The following is a 23,569-nucleotide window of genomic DNA, read 5'->3' on the forward strand; positions in this document are numbered from 1 at the left end:
TTTGTGAGTCTTCCATCTATGCTCCACACCACTTACTTGGTCTTCAAACCTTTATGTTCAAGATATTTTAAATGCCAAGAAAAGGTTGGAGGTTTTAGAAGGTATTGAGCAAGAAAGAGACCATAAATTCCTTGAGTTTGTAGCAACAAATGAATTCTTAATAGAAAGTAACACATTTTTAAAAGAATAGGTGGCTATTTTGCAAGAAGCCCTTTTGGTGGGTAAGTTTGAGTGGCAAGACATGAAGATACATTGGCATACCGTGAAATAATCCATAATGGTGAATAGGGTTGAAACAAACTCTAAATATTCTCATGCTAAAAGACATACTATTCAACAAACAAATTGTTAAGGAGTGAAGGCAAAGAAAAATAACAATGATTATATAACAACAAAAGCCAAACATGGGCTCAAGTTTGTAGGAATTGTGCTAACAAGGAGGCATACACGAATGGTAGGGTTGAAAGACAAGAAGTAAGAGAATCAAAAGAAAAGCAAGATAGAGAAGCAAATGTCATTATCAAAGGTATCAAAGACTGTGGTAAAAATAAAAGTACTCTTAATCTTAGTAGGGACTTTTAAAAAGACAAACTACAGTGGCAAGGGCAAATTTGTCAAGCTTGGAGGGTGGGAAAGATATGTGTTGAGAGGGATAGGCCAATAAAAGTCGTATTGGCAAGTGTATATGACAAACGACAACTTCTAAGAAAAAAGAAGTTTCTGAAGGGTTCCTATTTCTTTCTAGATGAGGACTTAATTGTCAAGCCAGTAGTAGAGAGAAGAGAGGAAGTGGCAAATATAAGAGCAACAAGAGAGAAAGGTAAGAGAGCATAATTTTACAAAGACAAAGCGGTTATTGCTTATTTTGGACCTCATAGAAATACATGACAACAAACTGGTAAAAGGAAATAGTAGAATTTTCTTCAATAGGTAGTAAAACAACGAAGTCAGCATGGTCAAGTAGAGCTGAAGAGTCAACTTTAAGTCATTCGTACCAAAATAAATAGCAATCAAAGGCTACCCAGGTTCCCTTAACCTTAGTTTGTTGGAATTGTAGAGGATATCCTTGGAGACGTGGATCTAGGTTAGGGCCTATTGCAGAAGGTAGAGACATAATTTGTCTCACAGAAACACATGAGCATGAAGGATGCAAGACTCCTATGTTTAGGTTACATAAATTTGGTGGTTTGGAACAAGGCAACATGGAATGGTAAAGGGCATAGTGGTATAATGGTCTTAGTGAAAGAAAAATAAGGGTGCATTATTCAATTAGAAAGAGAAAATTCAAATAAACAATATATTTGGTTCAAGATTTTAGAGTTTGAAAGTAACATTAGAATTGCAACATGTTACTTTGCCCCTCAAGTCTCAAAAATCTACAAGCATAATGGGATAGACTTCAAGGACCCTTTTGCAATCTTAAAGAAGGGTATTGCTGATTTTTCTCAGCAAAGTGATATCCCTTAAGTGGGAGACTTCAATTCTAAGACCGATAATGAGCAAGCCAATATTCTTTATTGTGAAGAGGACTACAATCCTATTTGGCTTATGAAAGAAATCAATCAACAATGGTCTAGATGTTCTAAAGACACGAAGATCTATAATAACTTTGGGGAAGAATTGCTTACACTATGTGGTACCTATAACTTGATCATTTGCATTGGTTTGAATAGGTGGAAGAAATTGAGAACTTTTACTTACTATTGGTTGACAGATTTTGTTCCCTTTCAAAATATAATCAAATAACTCAATGCCCACATAAAGAACAAACCATCAATCAACAGTTGGATAAGTTGCCACTACTTTTGCAACTTTCCTCTGAATTTTAGAGGTACAACTTGTTGGCATTTTGGCACTAAGTTGTCATTGATGTCAACCGGTGGAGATGAAAAGGAAGAATGTTAAGGTGTGCAACCAGTACTGGGTGCTATACCTGTTAACATGTGAAGAACTTGACCGATGAAGGAACTGGAAGGCCGTGTCTTGATTGAAGTAATACAATGTGATGCTGAGGTGGTAAGTAGGGTGTAGTTGGTGAAGTTTCACTCGCTAGGTTGATGAAATTGATATTCGTCATTAATGAAGAAACCGCATTTCTAGGAATCGTATCAGACTGATTGCGGTTCAAGGAAGAAGGAATGTAAGAGGAAGATCAGGGGAGTAGTTGGCGTCTGGATCAAAGACAAAAGATCGGATTGAAAGATCTCCTCGAGAAGGAAACAACAGGAGCATTAATGGCAATCTGTAAGATGCACATCTAAAATGGAGGATCACATTTCCCATATCTGGAATAGCGTGAAAATGATGGAGAAGAAAAGATGGACATCAAGGAGATCAAATCTTGTATGTCTAATTGGATCTAATTGGCCTCGAGAAAGGAGTAGAAAACCTAATCGCCCGGACTTCGAATCTGCCTTCTGGCGAGAACCTTTTGATTAAGGAAAGTGAACAATGAACAGAAGTGGATTGATGTTGCTGGATTGATGGGTGTGAAAAAGTAGTGCAGTAGGAAGAAGGAAGGAGGAGGAGACTGGAGGAGAGACTTCGATCAAGTTACAGTACAAGGTAGCTAACAGACTGGTGAGTAGCTTGTACAGGTGGTTGCACAATAGAACAATTGTGTTAAATAAGTAAGGTGTGAAAGTGTAGGCAACATCCTGGAGTGACACTGTGTGTGGACATACGGTGAGTTAGTTGATTCAAGAGTTGCAAAACTCATTTGCAGCGAGAAGCCTTAATTGTATTTAATCAGTATTTCAATATACATCGCCAAGTTTGAGCTTGGTGCAGGGGTTGTAGCTCCTTGAGTTGGTACCCTAGAGTTAGGGGTTGTAGCTCCTTGGGTTGGTGCCCTAAAGTTAGGGGTTGTAGTTCCTTGGGTTGGTGCCCTAAACTGTATAACCATGTTTTACTGTGAGGTTGGATTGGAGCAGTAGACTCCAACAACATTGCTCACCGAGGTTTTTCCCACATTGGGTTTTCCTCGTATATACCGGTGTTATGTGATGCTTCTTTGTGTGTGTGTGCTTGAGTTAGCTTTCTGCACTAATCCGTAAGTCTACTTTGCACTTAATTTACATATTGGTGTCACACATAGAAGAAAGGCTGAAAGAAAAAGTTTTGAGAACCACTGATTCACCCCCTCCCCCTCTCAGTGGTGCATTGTGTCTAACACAACTCCCTCTTATGATATGAATTTAGGGTTTTTAGGCTATGCTTTTAACCATAAAGCGGGAAAGGCAAGATTCCTAACTTACAACTTTATAGAACATAAGATAAAATACAAATGACAAAGCATTTACTCCACCGAACATTAACTGAGTTCATGTTGCATAATATCATTCAAAGATAAAAATTATACCACAATGAACAATAGAGGAAGAAGAACTATCCATGTTTCAAAATACGAAAAACTGAACAAGAAGCATTCACATAAGAAAAATGCAATTTATCCAAAGTAGCACAAAGTTTGATCTATTAGATAAATTGTTCGATAAAACCAAAACATAAACCAAATCATATTTTGTCTTTGGAAAACAACACAAAGTCCGTCTTTCCAAACTCCCCCCTCTCCTTCTCTATTCTATCATCTTTTTATACCTATAAACCCCTTTTTTCTGTTTCCAAGAAACGATTCTTTCCATAGTAACGATCTTTGAAAATGACTATTTTTAAACATGTTTTAAACAAAACAAAATTATCAGAAAACCCTATCATTAGCATTAATCCTTGCATTATAAATAACTACCAACTTCACACTTCTTTTTTATTAGCCGTCGGGTTCCGACTTGCAATCTGATTATCAATCATCTTGGCTTTTGTCTCTTCCTCGATAAGCACCTCGAGAACTGCTGAAAATTCATCTTCATCTAGTTTGAGTTCTCGAGCTAGATCAGTGAGCTCGAAGAGGATGTCATCCTGCATGTGCTCAACATCTAGTTGTATCATAGGCCCTTTCCCTTAAGTACCACGTCTGAAAAATAATTACCAAGCCCCCTTCTTGCAACAATTTCTTCCTCCAGATGTTGTTCGTGATTTCTAGCTTGCTCTGCAATCTTTTCTAGCAGAGTGATGGTCTTTCTATATTCGACAAATTCAATTTGTTATTTCAATGCAAGAGACCACAATCCTAGGATAATATTCCCTTGCTCAGTTGCTGACCAATTTAGGTCTAGATTATCAAATGGCAGCTGACCATCACGAGGGAGAACCATCTAAGGAAAGGAAACTCATAATGACATGCATTACTCTGATCGGCTCTTAAGGGTGGTGCATTAAATTTCTTGCAAAAATATGATAATATCAAATTTTACGGCCTTCACTGCCACCTTTACGTGCTTCCAAATGTTTAACATGTCATTAATAATGGTACTTGCAAATCTTTCCTTAATTTGCTTCTTGGAATTTGAGTGTCACATGGTGGCAAGTTGAGTTAGAACCATGACAAACAAATATTTGAATCCTTTGATACTCCGACATCAGGTTGCAAGGGAATGTCAAGTATCGGGATAAAATGGGAAATGAGGTTGATGTGAGCTTCTGGTTATCGCCCAATGAACATCGACTCCTCTTCAAGTATCGCGACATCGGATAAAATTAGAACACGACGATCCTAACACAAGGTTTCAATATATCAAAGCTTTACCAATAAGGTTTAGCCGATAAAAGGAAAGAAAAAGACAAATTAAAATGTTTTTGGATAGGGGCCGGTATCTTTGAAAAACAACATGGAGGCTAACAGCTACAAAACTTATGATGGGGCAAGTGTGGTTGATTATATCATTTGTTCACAAAGCTTTATTGAAAGGATATAGGAAGTTTTGATTGGTGAGCAAATTTGAGATTTAAAATCTGATCATAAACCCACTCACTTAGGTTATTTTTTGGTAGAAAAGAGGCAGCATGACAGGAAAATTAATTGTCATCAACAACTATCTTTAAAGGGTAGAATTCTTTTAACCCAAGAAAATTGTATAAAATTCAAGAATTCCCTTGAGAGGTTATTTAAGGAGAAGAATCCCCCTTTGCGATCTCTTCACAATCATGAGCTAACAAATTTGATTCAAGGTGCACTCAATGAGTGCAAAAGAGCCAAAAATAAGAAATCAATAACAAATTGTTTTCCGGTTAATGCTTGGTTTGATGAGGAATGTAATTTTCTAAGAAAATGTTGAAAGGGTCACTTAAGAATATCAAGTTGTATAAGCAAATTTTGAGGAAGAAAAAAATTGATTTCATGAACACAAGACGTGAAGAACTAAGTTACCTTGGAAAGAATAATCCCAAGCCTTTTAGGAGAGAAATCCAGCCTAGAAAGAGGTGGAGATGGGTATTAAGAATTTGGGGACTAGTAAAGCTAAGGAATTGGCTGAACTTCAACACCACAACAAAGCTTTTCACCGTGCAAGGCGTGGAGATGGGTATTAAGAAGTTGGGGGCTGTAAAGCCAAGGATTTGGTTGAACTTCAAGCAGAATATCTAAAGTGGGAGATGATATTTCTTGCACCTCACATAATGAGAATATTCAACAAGGATTTCCTAAGGAACGATTAACCAATCTAGCAATACCTCTTTTTAAGAGTGGTGACATCAATATCCTTCTAACTATAGTTTGCCATTATGATAAACCCATTGTTTACAAAGCTATTTGGTAGTATGATAGAAAATGCAATCAACACATGGGTTGAAGAAAAAGGGCAAGCAGGTTCAGCGTGTAAAAGGGCACGCAGGTTTCAAGCCTAAACACTTACGAATAACCATGGCATCACTTTGAGGCCCTTAATTGAAAAAGTTTGGGCGAATGAGAAAGAAGCTTTTTGTTGTTTTGTTGACTTCAAAAAAGCATTTGACATGGTCCCTAGGAATAAACTATGGCATAAAATGGAAAAACTTGGGATTCCTTTGCATCTTAGGGTAGTTGTCCATAGGCTTTATGATAAGGTTAAAGTTAAAATCAAAACTTCAACAGGCATCTCAAAAAGTTCTCAGAGCAACATTGGGGTCAAGCAAGGGTGCCCCTTATCCCTTACTCTTTTTGGTCTTTGTATTGATAAGCTTGAGGAATGGTTAAATTCATAAGGTGGTTATGGGGTTCACTTGGGGGAGTTTGTGATAAGGCTTCTTCTTTATGTTGATGATCTTATTTTGATTGCAAATTCTGCTCAAGGGTTGCAAGAACACTTATATGCCCTTGAACATTTTTGTAGTGTTGTGGGGATGCAGGTTAATATTAGCAAGACTAAAATCATGTTTTTTTATAACAAAAGAAAGCCAAGTCGACATAAGCTTCCCTTCGAAGACAATATTCTTAAAGAGTACAAATATCTTGGATTTGACTTCAACAAATAATTTAAATTGTGAAAGCTACATAAATAAGATAACTTTAGGAGGTTGGAAAGCATTATATGCTCTTCAAAATAGATGTAGGGACGCTGAACTTTGGGATTAGAAAGCTACTTATGTTTTTATGGTCTTCTTGTGCTCCCAATTGTGCTATATGGGTATGAATTGTGGGCTAGTAGGACTTTTATTTCAAAGTGGAAACAAATTGAGAAAATTCAAAAGCACCTAATCACAAGCAAGTTTGAAATTAAAAATTTGGTTAATTATGATATTTTATTAAGTGAAGTGGGGGTAGTCCATATTGAAGCAATTGCTATGATGTGTCGCATAGGATATTTAAAATTAATTGAAAAAATGGAAGCAAGTATATGGCCTAAACTTGTTTTTGGTGACAACTTGAGCAAAAGAGAAAAAGACATGGATGAGATATAACAACAGATGGATGAGTAAATTGAATATCTATTTAAATATGTGTCGCATAAACAAAAAAAAGATTAAGGCTTTTGTTATAGATAAATTCAATAAACATACTTGAAATGAAGAGCTAGGGAGAAAAAAATTTCTTATATTGAGGAGTTCAATATCACATGTGAGCTTTTTCAAACAACATACATAAACTTTTGTATCGCTTGGAGAGTCAAAATTCTTATTGCTCAACTAAGAACCAACTCTCATCAACTCCGATGTGAAATAGGATGATGGAAAAGACCAAAGGAAACTCGAGAAGAAAGGGTGTGTATATTTTGCACTTCAGATAGAGTTGAATTTGAAAGACACTTCATTTTGGAGTGTGATGCTTATAAAGACATTAGGAGCAATTATAATAATGTTTTGATAGCTGAATCTTGGTATAGTCTTTTCAATGAGAAGGTTTGTTGGGAAACTTGGGAACTCGGCTTATACAGAAAAAGAACCAAACGCAAAAGTCTATAATTACGAGACTGACAGTCAATATTTAACCTCGTGAACATAACATATCAAATTGAACGCTTTAAATTTTTACCGAGGTTTAATAGAAGGCCTTGGGCGTAATGAATGGTGTAAGTATCTTTTCTACGCGTGGGACTCGACGCCTCCCGGCGTAAATGGAAATATCGAGCCAAACCCCATTTAAAGCTAGCCGATTTTCCTGATTTAAGGACAAGCGAATTCTGTAATGCCCAAGCCATCAAGAATGCAAATCTGAATGATATTCTGCAGCGAAGCTAAGGCTTGCAGCATGCTGAAGACTAATGGAGAGCAGCATGCTGAATAATATATTGCAGAGAAACTAAGACTTCCAGGTTATTATACTCTTCCCTGTGGACCACTTAAATTTTCTGTAAAGGTAAGAGAAGTCTCTTTGCACCCACAGGTAGCTAAGAATTTCAAAGATTATTTAGACCAAGAAAATTTCATGGCAAAAGATGTGACTTTTAATTGTTATAAAATGTAGCATAAAAGCAGTGGAAACATTTTTGAAAAATCACAATACAAATGAGCTGCGCCGAAGAATTCCTCACGGCATCATTCAGAATGACAAGGTCTCACTGGTAAGATAACCTCGTTCCAATTATAAGCCATATCTTATATGACCTTCTAGATATTAATGAATGCAACATACCGAAACGGATTCCTTGGAGAATTATCAAATGGGATGTTCACTTCAATACCTACTCAATTTTCGGAAAGGAAGGTTCATAATACGAAAATCTTATAAACCTGGCACATCTATGTAAGACATCTATACTTCTTGTGGCACATGTTACCTTTTCTGGTTTTCTAAGAATAGAGATTCCTCGTAACCCTGTTATTAGATTCTGTAACTCTTGTTCCACGGGATAATCTATGATGATTTCTGCTCAAAAAAACATTAGCTTACAAAATTACAGCAGTAGATTCAGCCATATCTGAACTTCCAGAGCAAAACTTTTACGCAGAATACCGTCTGTATATTAACTAAAACTTAGGATATGTCATTGTAAGAGCTTGCAAAAGTAAGAATTTCAAGGTGTGCCCCATTTTACATTTCCACTTTAGGCACTTTCAAAAATACATCTCTTGTGATTGCCGGTGTCCCGTTGTTTGCTTTGACACCATGTGATTCAGTTTTAATATCCAACTTTGGGATTGGCTTCGAGGATTTTTTCTCTCTAGTCGAGCTCACGCTGTTTTTCTCAGATTCCTCATTTTTCCGCTTTGTCCCTTCTACCTTCTTTGGGGGTATGCAGTCTTCTACAACCCTATATATATGTACCTTCAAAGTGAAATTTTTCTTATCTTCCAGTTCAAACACACAGACATCTCCCTCCTCAAGATTATTATCAATCGCAAAACCCTTCCACCCACCACTAAGCCCGGGATTTGAACGGTCTCCAAGGTATTGCACACGCCATTTCTTTCCACGGGGTCCCAAAAGAGTAATTTCAATTCTTTGATCTGGTAGCCAACGTTTTGTGAAGTCCCTTGACAAGCCCTGCAACATAGCATCAAGACTGTGAGATTGGATTGGGTCCTAACTATTTAACATGTTTATTTGCCAAAAAGAGCTGTACATATCTTATGATGTAACCAAAATAAACGCGCTGTGCGGCTGTGCCAGATTAATGAAAAAATTGGAGATTCGATCGTACAACAAGGAAATAATAAAAAACTATTTACTGATAATGATCTTCCAGCGATGAACCTCAAAAGTTACCCCTACACATACTTGGAAAAGTATTAATCTGAAATAGAGACTACAAATATTACAAGTGGTTGTGATAAATGAACTCTGTATTACAATATGAATAGGGTCATTAGAATAGGGACTTCGATTGATGATGTCCCAGGTCTACATTACAATATGAAATAGAACCGACTCACTATTATCTATCACCGTGAACTGACACAAGGCCTAATACTGCTAAATGAGCTGGATTGGGCAATCCTGGGAGGGAGCACAACCCATCTTTCAAGTACTCTCCTAGAACCCAAAGTTCATTTTTTCCCCAAACAACATAAAAAGCTGGTATCAAAAACCATTCAAGGTCACATGTACTTTGGGAGAGGTGAGGTGGTCAGCTTTTTCGGCTAAACAACAACAGATCCACTATGCATTGCTCTAGGAGGGAGATATGGTTGTGGTGATCTATCAACCTCTGTGCAAATAGGTGTAGTATCCAACAGGGGAAAGGAGGCCATAAAAAATAACAAGCATTGGAGGAACTTTTCTGAGAACTTATTGAAGTTTTGCTACAGAAAAGATCAGTTTCCTAGGACCTTGAAACATATCAAACAAAAGCAGTCCCATAAGCAGAAAGCAGGTCTTTGACCATTAATGTCGTTTAGAGTTGAATTGATGTCCAAGAGGCAGTCCCATCTGTAAATTAGGAATGTGAGCGGATGACATTTATTGTTTATCTGGAGACCAAATATCCATCCTGTTGATTTTAAGATGCTTCACACCTCTGCCCAAGGCTTCAGCCTATATGAAGAATAAGAAGGGAGATCTTGAGCTGTTATAGAAGCCTCTTTGATGCAGGAGTATCTTAGGTGTAAGAGTAATCTTGCATGTCCAAAAACATTTTATTTCACATCATTTATTCATTTGCAAGTTTACTATAATGTTCCAGTTATCACATGATCGCCACAATTTATGATTCTTACAGCAAAAGCATATCAAAGTTCCAAATTAAATCACAGGCATATCAAAGACCATTGTTTTAACCATGTGACAACTATACGAACTTTGCAGCAACACTTGTTTACATTTCTAAGCTCACTGGTCCAAAGAGGTTCAAAATGAACCGGATCAAAACCCATTGCATATTCTTTATCTCATTTAAAATTTTTCCCAGCTACATGTTACCAAGATACGCACTTTGTCTAGAATTGAGTTTTACACCACTTTGCAGCCGACACAGATCTTTCCTAAGGCTAAAGGCCCACTATAAGCATCACTTGTGATCATTCTAAGCTAATCAATCAATAAAAAATGAGGAATTAATGTTAATTAGAATGTTCAGAGGCAAAACAAAATCTTTGTATTGACAGAGAATTATGTGACTTGCACATAGTGATGCCCATATATCATTGAAGGTCAAGGCCTTATGTTGTAAGCCTGTTGCAACAAATTGTAATGTGTTTCATTACTGTGAATTAATAAAGATCAATTTTATTATTTGTTGCGTCATTGAATTCTATTATTTGTGTTTGCTTCCCCCTTAATTCTACAATAAGTTTTAATATTGCAAATAAGTGAGTTTGCCAAGCGTAGGTTAAATATCCTTTCTTCGATCCACAATTTGCAGAGGCATTAATCGATTTTGAAATGAAGCCCTAAAATTCTTTTAGCTTGGATCTGATGCTAGATCTTTCTTTGTGCTCTACATGTAAAGTTGGGGTCTATGAAGGGAGGCTTCCTAAAAAATAGAGTTGGAGCTGCTGAAATGTTTTTGGAATATTTGAAATTTGGCAGTCCCACGAATTTGTATTGCACTTCAGCTTAAAAATTTAAGCTTCTAACATGAACTTTGTAGTGGAGATCAACTTAAATTTAGACTCAAATTGGTTATTTTTAAGAAAAGATTCTAAATAATAGCAATTTTAAAATTTTTTTTTAAGACCACTCTTCCTTAAAAATAGAGCTTAAGCCCTTCCATGAGACCCCTGCCTAAATTTGATGTTCATTGAATGCAATACGATTAAATATGGTTTTGATTGGAGTGTGAGATTCAATTAAAATGTTATGTTTTTATTACTGTATTTGTTTCATTTTTTATATATATTTATTATATTATATATTTAAAAAATATGATTTTTTTTTAATATTATGCCAAAGGCATATTATATTCACATATGGATTAAAATTTTTGAAGTGTTTGTGACAAAAAGCAAAAATTTATTATTTTCTCCTCTAATGCATTCAATAATTATATCTTCACTTCCACCTACCAACTACCACTCACTTTGAGTTTTAAGTGATAAATCAATTCTATCTATTTCCATAATGCAATCAATTATCATAATTATCTAAATCTAATATTATTAATTATGAGAGATAGAATTGTCCCTATATATAAATATAAAGATTGTTACATCCCACTTGTGCCCTAGTTATTAATATGTTGTGATTACACCATGTTATATGTGTGCCCTAGTTGATCTATGCTATACTTGCGAGATGTTTAAACGTGCCCTAGATTTTTCATGTTGTAACTAAATGAACATGCCCTAGATGTTCATGTTTTAACTGAGTAAAGATGCCCTAGATGGTATTTGTGCCAGTATGGTGAAATGAGGACTTACAACGGTTAGATTGGTGTTTTGATATTTATCATGATGATATTTAAGATGTTTTATTTATGTTAATAATATTTTTGAAATGTTAGAATTATGACAAGATTTCAGACTAATTGTTTGAACTAGGCCAAGTGTGTGTAGGAGTTCGTCGCCTCCAAGAAGGGAGGGGAAGTATCATCAGGTCGGGAGGTAAGGTTAGGAAGAACTTCCACCATCTGAAACCCTAACCCCGAGTCAGGTAGTCTCATGTTAACCTTGGTAATTTGCGTCAATCGTCGCGTCAGGTAACCCTAGTCGGTCCGTTCAGAGATTTTAGGGTATACGATCCTAAGTTATTGAGTGATTTCTGAGTTAATTTGTTATTATTATTAATTAATTACTTTATTAATATTTAAATTAAAAATTTATTTGGCTCTTGTTGATTGCATAAATATATTTAAATATTTTTGCAATATTAAGTCTTTTGTGCAAACTTTAGCCAGTTCAATTATGGCTATTTTTAATCATAATCAAGTATATGAAATAAAAGGGGGAGGCCTTGATATTTAAATAAATTTTGGAAAACTCCTTAAAGTTATTAAATGTATTAAGTGACATCAAGCAAAGGGTATTGAATTAAAATATCAAACCCATTCTTAACGCTATGAGCATTAATCAAATACTAAAACAATGTCATCTTAATAAATATTATTGGGCCTAGTATAAGTGAACCCGAGGCACATATTTGAAAAAAAAATTAAAAAAATTGGAAGTTCATTTAATAAGAAATGAATAGAGTTGATAAGGGGAGAATGTTTTTGGCGTGTTTGTTTACCTTGCTTGTTAAGATACAAGGACACGAGAGGGGCGTGAAGAAGAAAAGAAGAGGAATTCTCGTGAGTGCAGGAGAAATGAGGGCGAATGGAAGGAATAACGCTAGGGGGAGAGTATTTTAACAAGGATGATGGTAAAACGATAGTGATATCTGGATTTTCTTATGCTTCCTTTGGTCATTGAGGTATACATTTTGCTTTGCAAGGGCATAGGAGATGAGAAACGTGGAAGCCAAAGAGGTTTCTTGTGAAGACGTTGGAGGTTAAGCTCATTTGTTTCTTTCCCTCATTGCTTAGGTTATGACATACTTCTTTAACCCTATGTTTGAGCATTTTTGTGGTCTTCCAAATGAGCAAAGGAAATAAGAAGAAAGCGTTTAATAGAGTTGCATAATAGTAATATATTCTTTCTACACTTTCCTTGTGCATAATAAATTGAACTTTCTCTCTCTCTCTTATTCTGCTTTATAATGAGATGTCAAGATAATCTATGTTATTAGAATGTACCATTCAGTTTGAACTAAAATCTGACAATCATAAACAATATACCAGTTTTGAGGTGCAGAATGTTGAAATAATAGCTAGTTCAGATCAAATATAAGTATTACTTGTATTGGGTTGGACCCAAATGCATTATGTAACTTCTAACCATTAAGGATGTTGTTATGTGTATGTAACTTGCAAATATGAAAATTGTGTGTGACCCATAATGTAACTTGTGGGTGACTAATTGGCCTATCGGCCTTAGTCACATTAAATGTGCAAAATTAAATATAACTTGTAATTTGGTCTAGCCCTATAATGGGTGATGTAACTTGTGGATAGGGCTAACCCTATATTGAACATTGTAACTTGTAAATGCAATGGGGCTGACCCTATATTGGGCACCAAGTTTAGGTCATCATATTATTATTAATTAATTATCCTTGTGAGCCGACCTAGGATGAATTAGGTGACTAAGATCACATATAAATACAAGGTTCATTCATTCATCATCACACACAATGGAAGACATCGAATTACATCCTTGATCAACAACAAAATTATCCAGTCAGCAAATATAACTACAAGGACAACAAATTGCATCATAAAGATCAGCGAGCATCTCCCTATGACATCGAATTCATCTCCAAGAACAACGAACTAATTCTGGAGCAACAATTATCATTCATGGTCAGCGAATTGACTCCTTGATCAACGAATGGTCCTATGATCAACAACAACAAAACATCTTCAGTCAAGTATATTGCAAATAAGTTCATCATACTGTTGTGTATATGTTGATGTTCATATTGCTTCAAGTGTTGAAGTAAACTTGTAAAGTCACATATTGATTATTGCCTAATATAATTTGAGATTAATTGTTGGGTTTTTTACCTCCAAGAGGGAGGTTTTCCCAGGGTACTCTTGTTTTTCTGTGTGTTCATTGTGTTATTTCTGATTATTGCTATCAATCTGATCTAAAATTAACATGGTATCAGAGCCAAGTTCCTTCTATAAGGCCTAACAGCTTGAAGGAAGAACCTGCACTTCTTCTTGTGCAGATTAGGGCTGAAGAAGTCTACAATGAATCAGAAAGTTCAACAACAATGTTTGCTTGACAAATTGAAGGCATCGATGGGGCAATAGCAAGAATAAGATTTCAGGTGTTCTCATTCCTCTATTCTCAATTGTAGTGTCCACTTGGTTTGGAGATTTGCATCTGATTGCCTTATTGTTATTGGTGTCTTATCTTGTGCACAAGGCTCTCTCGCTTGTTAACTACTTCATCTCAAGGTGCTTTCATATGTCGGTTTGTGCACTTGTTTTTCAGATCTTAGTATTCCTTTTATTCCTTTAAGGGTTGCATAACTATCTTCCTAGGGTTTGTAACAATCACCCTAGTTAGAGCTTTGTTCTTGTGTTAAGAATTTGTTCTAATCCAGTTTGAATTATTGAAGTTAGTATTTGGTTATGCCCTACTCTCTATTTTGAGTATGTTTATCTCTCAACCTATTTGATGTAGTTTGCTATGAATATGTAATGATCTGAATTGATGCATTGATCTAAATACATCCTTGGCACTTAAGATTTTTTAGCATGTGTATTCAGATATAAAACTAGGAGTATTATGATGGATATAACAGCAAGCACAAATAGGAAGATTGAAAGTTGAATAAAATTATAGGAGATTCAAAAACATGGAACCTTAGTTGAAAACATATAGTATCCTCTAATCATTGGTGTGGTAGGCATGTAAAGGTAAGATGTCTTAGTCATCCCATTTAGTATCTATGCCCAATGATGACCCTTCTATCTTTTTCTGATGATACTAGTTCAGATGCATCATATTCTATCTAAATCTTGAAATGCTCAATAGTCTTGCTGGTGTGTCTCCTAACATCATACGGACTATAGTCTATGTTCTATAATAAGGTTGGCATGTAGGACTGAGATTATGTAACACTTGGTTCTCTTCAACTCTTCATAAAAGGCTCTCATGTTCTTTGTTATACATTTATTATAACCTTTCTCTGCTCTTCTTGTGTAGAAGATTGCCTTTAACTCTAATGCATTTTTCTATCATGGCTTTCACTATCCTCACATAATATTCATTGTGATATTATCTCTTCAATTTGAGCATACTATCTATTACCTTTTTGAAGTAAGTATTCTCTTGATGATGAAACCTAAGATGAATGGGGTATCTAACTTATTGAAGTTGTCTTTTGATCATACGTTTGTGCTAAACTACAATGTGTATCCTTTTGAGTGGTTGATACTCATTCTGATTTTATGCATTGGCTGGAAAGAAAATTTGGCTTATATACCTTGCTTATGGATTTTGTAAAATGTTAGGTTGTCAAAGTTTTCTGAAGTCATACACTTGCCTTAGTTTTCTGATGTGATCAAGCACAACTAACTCTTTGTTATTCAACTATGGAAAACAATTTTACATTTAAAGAATGTTGTGTAGCTTTACACTATGATTGAAGTTGATCATAGACTGACAATATCCTTTTGAGTAATCTTGGCATATGTTGTCAATGGTGGAAGTCTAGTCAATAAAGAGATATTTAATCATGTTGATGCTTCTCTTCAAGATATTCTTGAATTACCATGTCTTCAAGCTTAAGAGGGAGCTTGGTTTCTTCACTTCAAGGTATGCCATGATCATAATGATTGTGCTATGGGTCCATTTCGTAAAAGTGAAGTAAGGAAAATATTGGCATTTCTCATCTTTGATTTATGGTAACTTATGTTGGTTGCCTTCCTTGATTGATTCTTATATTATGCAATTTTCATGAGACTTGGTTACCACAATTTTACATTAAGAATCAAGAGGGAGTTCCATATGAAAGTTTGTGAGAAAATATGAAGCTAGATGTGTAGCTCATAGTTAGAAGGAAGAATTTGCTATTGCTGCTAGATATACGAATATTAGAACTATTATAGCTAATGTTGCAGGCTGGAAGTTGGATATAAAGATTGTTTTCTTAATGTTGTCTATATTGAATAACTAGAAGGTTATGAGAATCAAAATAGAGAATCTCATTAAAGAAAATCTATTTACGGCCTCAAGCAAGCTTCTTGAGCTTGGTATGAGAAGAATGACAAGTATTTGATTAGTTTAGGATCTTGCAAGAATGATGTTGATTCTAACCTTTACTTTAAAAGTATTCAATGGTGAACTGCTAATTCTGTTTCTTATATATATGTGGATGATTTATTTCTAACTGTTGGAAATAGTCTCATCATTAGATGTAAGAAAAAATTAGCCATTGAATTTAGAATGAAGGATCTAGGCCTAATGCATTACTGTCTAGGACTATAAGTATGGCAAAGATCTTATCCTTAGTCAAGAAAAATATGCCATTGATATGATGGATTGTAAACCAATGTCTACTCCTATAGAAATTGAGTTTATCTACAACTAACTCTGATTTTGCAAATCCATCGAAGTACAAGTAGTTGATTGGATCCTCAATGCATCTAGTTAACACTAGACATAATATTTGTTATGCAGCGAATGCCCTTCAGGCAGTTCATGAACAAACCTAAGCATGTTCATTTTGTTGCAACCAAGGATATCCTGAGATATTTGTAGGAAACAGTTGGCTACGGGTTGAAGTATCCAATCAACACTATCATCACCCTAAAAGGCTACTCAGATTCTGATTAGGCAGGAAGTGTTAGAACACTTCATGAATTTTGCTTCAACTTGAGTTCTACTCTAATCTCTTGGGTCAGCAAGAATCAGTCATGAGTTGCATTGAGCATTGCTGAAGTTGAGTACATTGTGAAGTAGTGTGTTCACAAAGCTTCTTGCTAGGTTGTTTGGGCAACCTTGGGAACCCTCAGTCATTAATTGTAACAATCACAATTGTATTGAGATGTTTGTTAATCTTGTGTTTCATGACAGGCCAAAACATGTGAAAACTCATTATCACTATGTTCATGATATGGTACATAAAGGTGTCATTCAGCTGAATATGTCAACACCGATGAGCAGATTGCAGTTGTTCTCGCCAAGCCTTATGTTCGAGTGAAGTTTGTGTGCTTTAGAAAGAGACTTGGAAATTGTGGAGAACACAACCTTGGCTGAGAGGGAGTCTCAGTCCTAGTGATGCATTAAGTTGCATCTTCCACCCTTTGCGGGCAATGGAAGGTGACATTGGATCCTTCTTTGGGAGAAGGTTGAGGTGAAAGACCTCCTCCACCCTTTGCAGTCAATGCAAGGTGACATTAGATCCTTCTCTGGGAGAAGGTTGAAAGACCTCCTCCACCCTTTGCGGGCAATGCAAGGTGGAAACACCCTCTGCGGAAAGCAAGGTGGCAGATTATTCTTCTCAGTAAAGAAGTTTTGAGGCGTAAGACCTCTTCTCACCCTCTACGGGCAATTCAAGGTGGATCCATCCTCTACGGGCAATGCAAGATGGATATCATGGAAAGGTCCATGATGGTTTGTTATTTGGCTAGAATCCTCCCTAGCTAAGAGGGAGTGTTGAAATAATAGCTAGTTCAGATCAAATATAAGTATTACTTGTATTGGGCTGGACCCAAACACATTATGTAACTTGTAACCATTAAGGATGTTGATATGTGCATGTAACTTGCAAATATGAAAATTGGGCGTGACCCATAATGTAACTTGTGGGTGACTAATTGGCCTATCGGCCTTAGTCACATTAAATGTGCAAAATTAAATATAACTTGTAATTTGGTCTGGCACTATAATGGGCGATGTAACTTGTGGATAGGGCTAACCCTATATTGAACATTCTAACTTGTAAATGCAATGGGGTTGATCCTATATTGGGCGCCAAGTTTAGGTCATCATATTATTATTAATTGATTATCCTTGTGAGCCGACCTACGATGAATTAGGTGGCTAAGATCACATATATATATACAAGGTTCATTCATTCATCATCACACACAATGGAAGACATCGAATTACATCCTTGATCAGCAACAAAATTATCCAGTCAGCGAATATAACTACAAGGACAACAAAGTGCAGCATAAAGATCAACGAGCATATCCCTATGGCAGCGAATTCATCTCCAAGAACAACGAACTAATTCTGGAGCAGCAATTATCATTCATGGTCCGCGAATTGACTCCTTGATCAGCTAATGGTCCTATGATCAGCAACAACAAATCATTTTCAGTCAAGTATATTGCAGATAAGTTCATCATACTGCTGTGTATATGCTGATGTTCATATTGCTTCAAGTGTTGAAGTAAACTTGTAAAGTCACATATTGATTATTGCCTAATATAAACTGACATTAATTACTGGGTTTTTCACCTCCAAGAGGGAGGTTTTCCCAGGGTACTCTTGTGTTATGTGTGTTCATTGTGTTATTTCTAATTATTGCTATCAATCTTATCTAAAATTAACACAGAAATGTACCATTCAATTTGTATTAAAATCTTTAAATCATAAAGAATATACCAGTATTAAGGTGCATAAATGTACCATTCAATTTGAACGAAAATTTGAAAAATTATAAAGAATATACCAGTATTGAGGTGCAGAAATGTACCTAGTTTGAACTAAAATCTGAAAATCATAAAGAATATACCAGTATTGAGGTGCAAAATTGTACCATTCAGTTTGAACTATAATCTGAAAATCATAAAATTATAACCAATATGGAGGTGCAAAAATATACCATTTAGTTTGAAGGGTTTGCATACCCAAGATTGCATTATGAAGAATTTAATCTCTTTATCGAGTTGTCTCAAAACTGTCTAACTCTAAAAAATTATAGCAACAGTAAGGATGATCTATTCATTTGAGATTTACCATCTCTAGATTATGTTAAAACTAAACCCCTAGCCTAAGAAGGTAGTGGCTAGAGGAGCACAGTTGCACCTTGATTCAGATAGCATCTCTATTAAAGAGAATACCTTCAAAATTGCCTTGACAACAGAGTCATGTCAGGCATGGTAACAATCCAAACTCAAGGGTCGAACGGACAGCTGGCGGCTCTTATGCCCCTTACTTTCCCAATCCAAGGAAATAGTTGTATTATTTAAACTCTTTTGCAATCTTGAATGAGCAAAATATAACAGAAACTCCTTAAGAGAATTAGTGCTGGTAACGAAAAGAATGTAAAACATTTATGTGACCAATAGTCTTTAGATGTGAGTGCAAATACGGTCTACTGTAAGTTAAAACTCACTTGTTCCAAACCTATGCCCTAGATACCTTAAATTGTAGTCGAGAAGGGTGTAATTATGATTTCACACGTAAGTGTGATCGCAACTATATGAAAACCTTAGAGCCAAGAAGGTCCTCATACCAAAGCGTTAATCATGATGGTTAAGTTATCTTTAGCTTGGTAAGATACGACTGGCTAGAGTAGAATTTCAATGCTCATTAAAGTAGTTGGGCATAATAAATTTTATGGAAGCCCTTAGAGTTTAAGTAAACATTACTTCAATGCAAAAAGGTTTGATAGACAAGGGAGCTTATAACACCTCTTAATGCAGATAGCCATAAGTGTATAAATACTTAGCTTCACAACTTCCTAAAGCAGTTTGGCATTCAAACAAAATAAATTGTTTCACTGAACAAAATAGTAGCAGCACGAATGCTCATAATACTCATAGAACGTAGAAGCTAATGATGATGAGGGAGATGGCAGTCTGTTGTCTACCTCATCTTTTCCTCTCCTAGGTAAGTTTACCGGTTAAAACCTTGCTACAATAAAACTAGAGGGGAACAATTTTCATCTTATATAAAGTAAGGCCTTTAACCTCAGGATGAGGTAGAGTACCAACCGATACAATCAAACATGCCAGACTAGGGAGAACTATTGACTGTTGATATTCATGTAATATTCATGTGTGGAGAAGGGCAGGGTATCGTATGTTTATCATTTGCAACTTAATGATGGATGCAAATTATAAAGACCAAAAATGGGTTATTTCTTTGTGTAACAACATTGAGACTATGGGAAATATGAATTAATCAATTATTGCATTTAAGACTGGTAAATTTGTACATAACATTGGTTCATAAAAAGGACTATAAATTCTACATATTCATTAAGCTTGGATTCATCCTTGTTCACATGAGAGAGCAGGTTGCTAGCTCAAGGGCACAAGTATGAACTCTGTATTATATTAACCTAGGGTTTGTCAATGAAAGGTTACATTCTAAGAGTATAAGTTATCTCGAGTTTGTTGACCAGCATAGGAAACTTGAGTCCAAACATGTATGACAACCAATGAGTCTCATAGAGTCAGAATGCAGTAGCATATAGACAAACATGAGGACTCAGATACCTTTAGGAATTTAATCCAACCAAGCAAGACGATGAACAATTAACTTCATGATCTTGCATGGATGCATTTTCATAGAAATCCTTAGCCAAGGTGATGTTATTTCTGTAAGCGTCAATCAGTTTGTTAATCCAAATACACAATCCAATCAGAGGTCATACTAGTTAGGGGTAGCCTATAGCGTATGACCTATTGATGATATAGCATTGGTAGGAATCCTACAGGCCGACTCAGCGAGATTAAATGTGTGAATGGCCTATTGGCCTTACACATTTGATGAATCTATCAACTTATATTAATCCTTTAATATCTTTATTAAGTCACATATACATTATCAGGTTTAATGATTAAACATACATTATCGAGTTTGACTTATCGGATTTGTTTCAAAGGGGCCGACTTTTGGTTAAAATCTGCCACGCCTCATCTGAAGGCATGTGATGCTTCATGAAGGTCGTACCTTCTAGATGAGAGTCGACTCTTGGATATCTCCTTTCGACAAATATATATGGACGTGGTCTTCCCTCTTTGGAACAAAGATGAGACAACAAGCTTGATCATAATCAGAGAGATCGAGTTCATGTACAAGCAGATCAATTGATGGTGAGAAATTTATGTAGCGTGCTCAGGGGTGACGATAAGAGCTTATTATCTATGGTTGGGAAGGCAACAAATCTGATGTTTGCCTGTGGTTAACGAGCACTACCTTAAAATCAACACGGTATCAGAGCGGGTTCCTTCTATAGAGCCTAACCGCTTGAAAGTAGATCCTGTGCTCTCAAGGGAAATTCAATAAAAAACAATTACAGATTTAAGATCTCTTCCAGATCGAAAGGCGACTATAGAGGATAATGCAGCGATTACACTCGTTGACCTTCGCCCTTCACAGTGGCGTCAGTCAGGCATCTAAATAAATCTAGTGGCAATCAAGGGATAAAGTCTGCCCAGGCCTTCAGAACAAGTATGATGGCCCAGAATCCTTTGCGTTTGAAGTTCCGTGGGGAATGTAGACGACAACCTGTGCAAAAAAAGTTGCCTGTTGCCCAGTCACAGGATTTCGCCCAAGATTTAAAAGCTCAACATTATCAACGTTGAAAGATGTTGACTTGTGACTTGAACTCGGGCTGTTGTGGCTAGAGAGGTTTTTGTGCTCGATACAAATTCTTTGAAGAAGAAGAAAGGGCTAGAGACGGAGCCCACAACTCTGTGGAATCGGTACTTGGATTGGCTTTATCAACACAAGGAGCTCGGATTGTATATTGATGTCAGCCAAATTGGGTTTACAGATGAATTCGTGGTGGCGATGAAACCCAAGTTTCAAAACGTTTTTAAGGCCTTGGAAGAGCTTGAGGTTGGTTTGATTGCCAATTTGGATGAGGGCCTCATGGTCAGACATTATTGGCTCAGTAAGTCTAGTATTGCTTCCATTCCTAATTTGCGGTAGCAGATTGATAGAACGCTTGACGTTATCTGCAAGTTTGTTGACGATGTAATCAACGTCAAGGACGACCTCTCTAATCAGAGCATTGCCCGATTCTTGTTGCCAGCTTCCCAATGTGAATTCACTTTGAATTTGGTTTTGGAAGAGTTGCAGAAGGATCCGTGGGTGGCGTAGACGGATGCAAGAGCTACACGTTGCACTGGCACTGCTCTCAGCGTGGTTGCGGGGTTGGTTGAGGCTTGTGTGCCTGGCATTGCTGCCAGAATTATGCTTTTCATTGGCGGTCCCTCTACCCAAGATTCAGGCACTAATGAATCTCTATTCAAGGAAGGAAGATTGCTTGCATTTCTTCGCAGAGGAAGAATTAGCATTCAGAGGGAGTCTGACATATCATCAGAAGTAACCTTGGACGAAGAGGTCAGAAGGTTGATATTTGCTTCAGAGGGAGCTTATTTTTCAGCTTCAAAGGGAGCCTAACATTTTAGCTTTAGAGGGAGCCTGAGATTTCAGCTTCAGAGGGAGCCTGAGATTTCAGCTTCAGAGGGAGCCATGTCATCATGAAGATTTGGTTAATACATTTTTCTTTGTGATGGAGAAATTTGAGGTGAAAGCCTTTGTTAATGAGTTCTTCTCTGAGAGAGAGAGAAGTTCGAGGTGCAATCCCTTGTTAATGAGTTCTTCTCTATGAGAGAGAAGTTCGAGGTGCAATCCCTTGTTAATGAGTTCTTCTTTGGGAGAGAGAAGTTCTAAGTGAAAGCCCTTGTTAATGAGTTCTTCTATGTGAGGAGAAGTTCAAGGCGCAATCCCTTTTTAACGCATTCTTCTCTGGGAGAAGTTTGAGGTGAAAGCGCTCGTTCCACCCTCTGCGAGTAGGTATGGTGGATCCACCCCCTATGAGTAGGCATGGTGGAGATGCATTCTTCTTTGTGAGAGAAGTTTGAGGTATCAACCCTTGTTGTGCATTCTTCTCTGTGAGAGAAGTTTGAGGTTCCAGCCCTTGTTCCACCCTCTGCGAGTAGGTATGGTGGATCCACCCTCTGCGAGTAAGTATGGTGGATGTCATGTGAGAGACTCCATGACTTAGCATTTGTGTGTATTCACCCTCTGAGAATAGCCATTGTCATCTGAGGTGATAAGCTTCTTTCATTCACATGTGTAGTCATTATGTTAGTCATCACGATGAGGTGATGTGACTTGTAGAGATTAAGAAGGATTCCTCCCTAGCTAAGAGGGAGTGTTGATGATATATCGTCGGTAGAAATCCTACAGGTCGACTTAGCAAGATCAAATGTGTGAATGGCCTATTGGCCTTACACATTTGATGAATCTATCAACTTATATTAATCCTTTAATATCTTTATTAAGTCATGCATTATCAGGTTTAATGGTTAAACATACATTATCTGGTTTGACTTATCGGATTTGTTTCAAAGGGGTCGACTTTTGGTTAAAGTCTGCCACCCCTCATTTGAAGGCATGTGATGCTTTGTGAAGGTCGTGCCTCCTTGATGAGAGTCGATTCTTGGATATTTCCTTTCGACGAATATATATGGACATGGTCTTTCCTCTTTGGTACAGAGACGAGACAACAAGTTCGATCATAATCAGAGAGATCGAATTCATGTACAAACAGATCAATTAATGGTAAGAAATTTATGTAGCTTGCTCCAGGGTGACGATAAGAACTTATTGTCTATGGTTGGGAGGGCAACAGATCTGATGTTTGCCCGTGATTAACAAGCACTACCTTAAAATCAACAGACTGACTAAGGATCTGTGTAGGATTATCCACCTGTTCAGATGGATGAGTTAGACTTTCGTTACCTCCCAGCGAAGGGTTGGGTCAATCCAATCGGATATGGCACGGGGGACTAGTAAGTCCATGGTTGGGCGAAAAAGCGCCCTGATGCTTTCCCTTGTTGTTCAATTGATG

General features: G+C 36.7%; 1 protein-coding gene across 2 annotated transcripts in view; it reads right to left on the reverse strand.

The window, feature by feature from the left end:
* Positions 1-7,751: 7,751 nt before the first annotated feature.
* Positions 7,752-23,569, reverse strand: part of LOC131077562 (B3 domain-containing protein Os01g0723500) — a 145,111-nt gene continuing 129,293 nt past the window's right edge. The window contains exon 4 of one of the 2 annotated variants that reach the window (XM_058015083.2): positions 7,752-8,797. In XM_058015083.2, coding sequence (XP_057871066.2) covers positions 8,345-8,797 — 453 coding nt within the window. In that variant the 3' untranslated portion in view covers positions 7,752-8,344. Of the gene's footprint in view, positions 8,798-17,877; positions 18,041-23,569 lie in introns of those variants that run through there. The other variant, XM_058015085.2, reaches the window with a different exon arrangement.

This window comes from Cryptomeria japonica, chromosome 6 (genome assembly GCF_030272615.1).
Source record: "Cryptomeria japonica chromosome 6, Sugi_1.0, whole genome shotgun sequence".
Taxonomy (NCBI): Eukaryota; Viridiplantae; Streptophyta; class Pinopsida; order Cupressales; family Cupressaceae; genus Cryptomeria; species Cryptomeria japonica.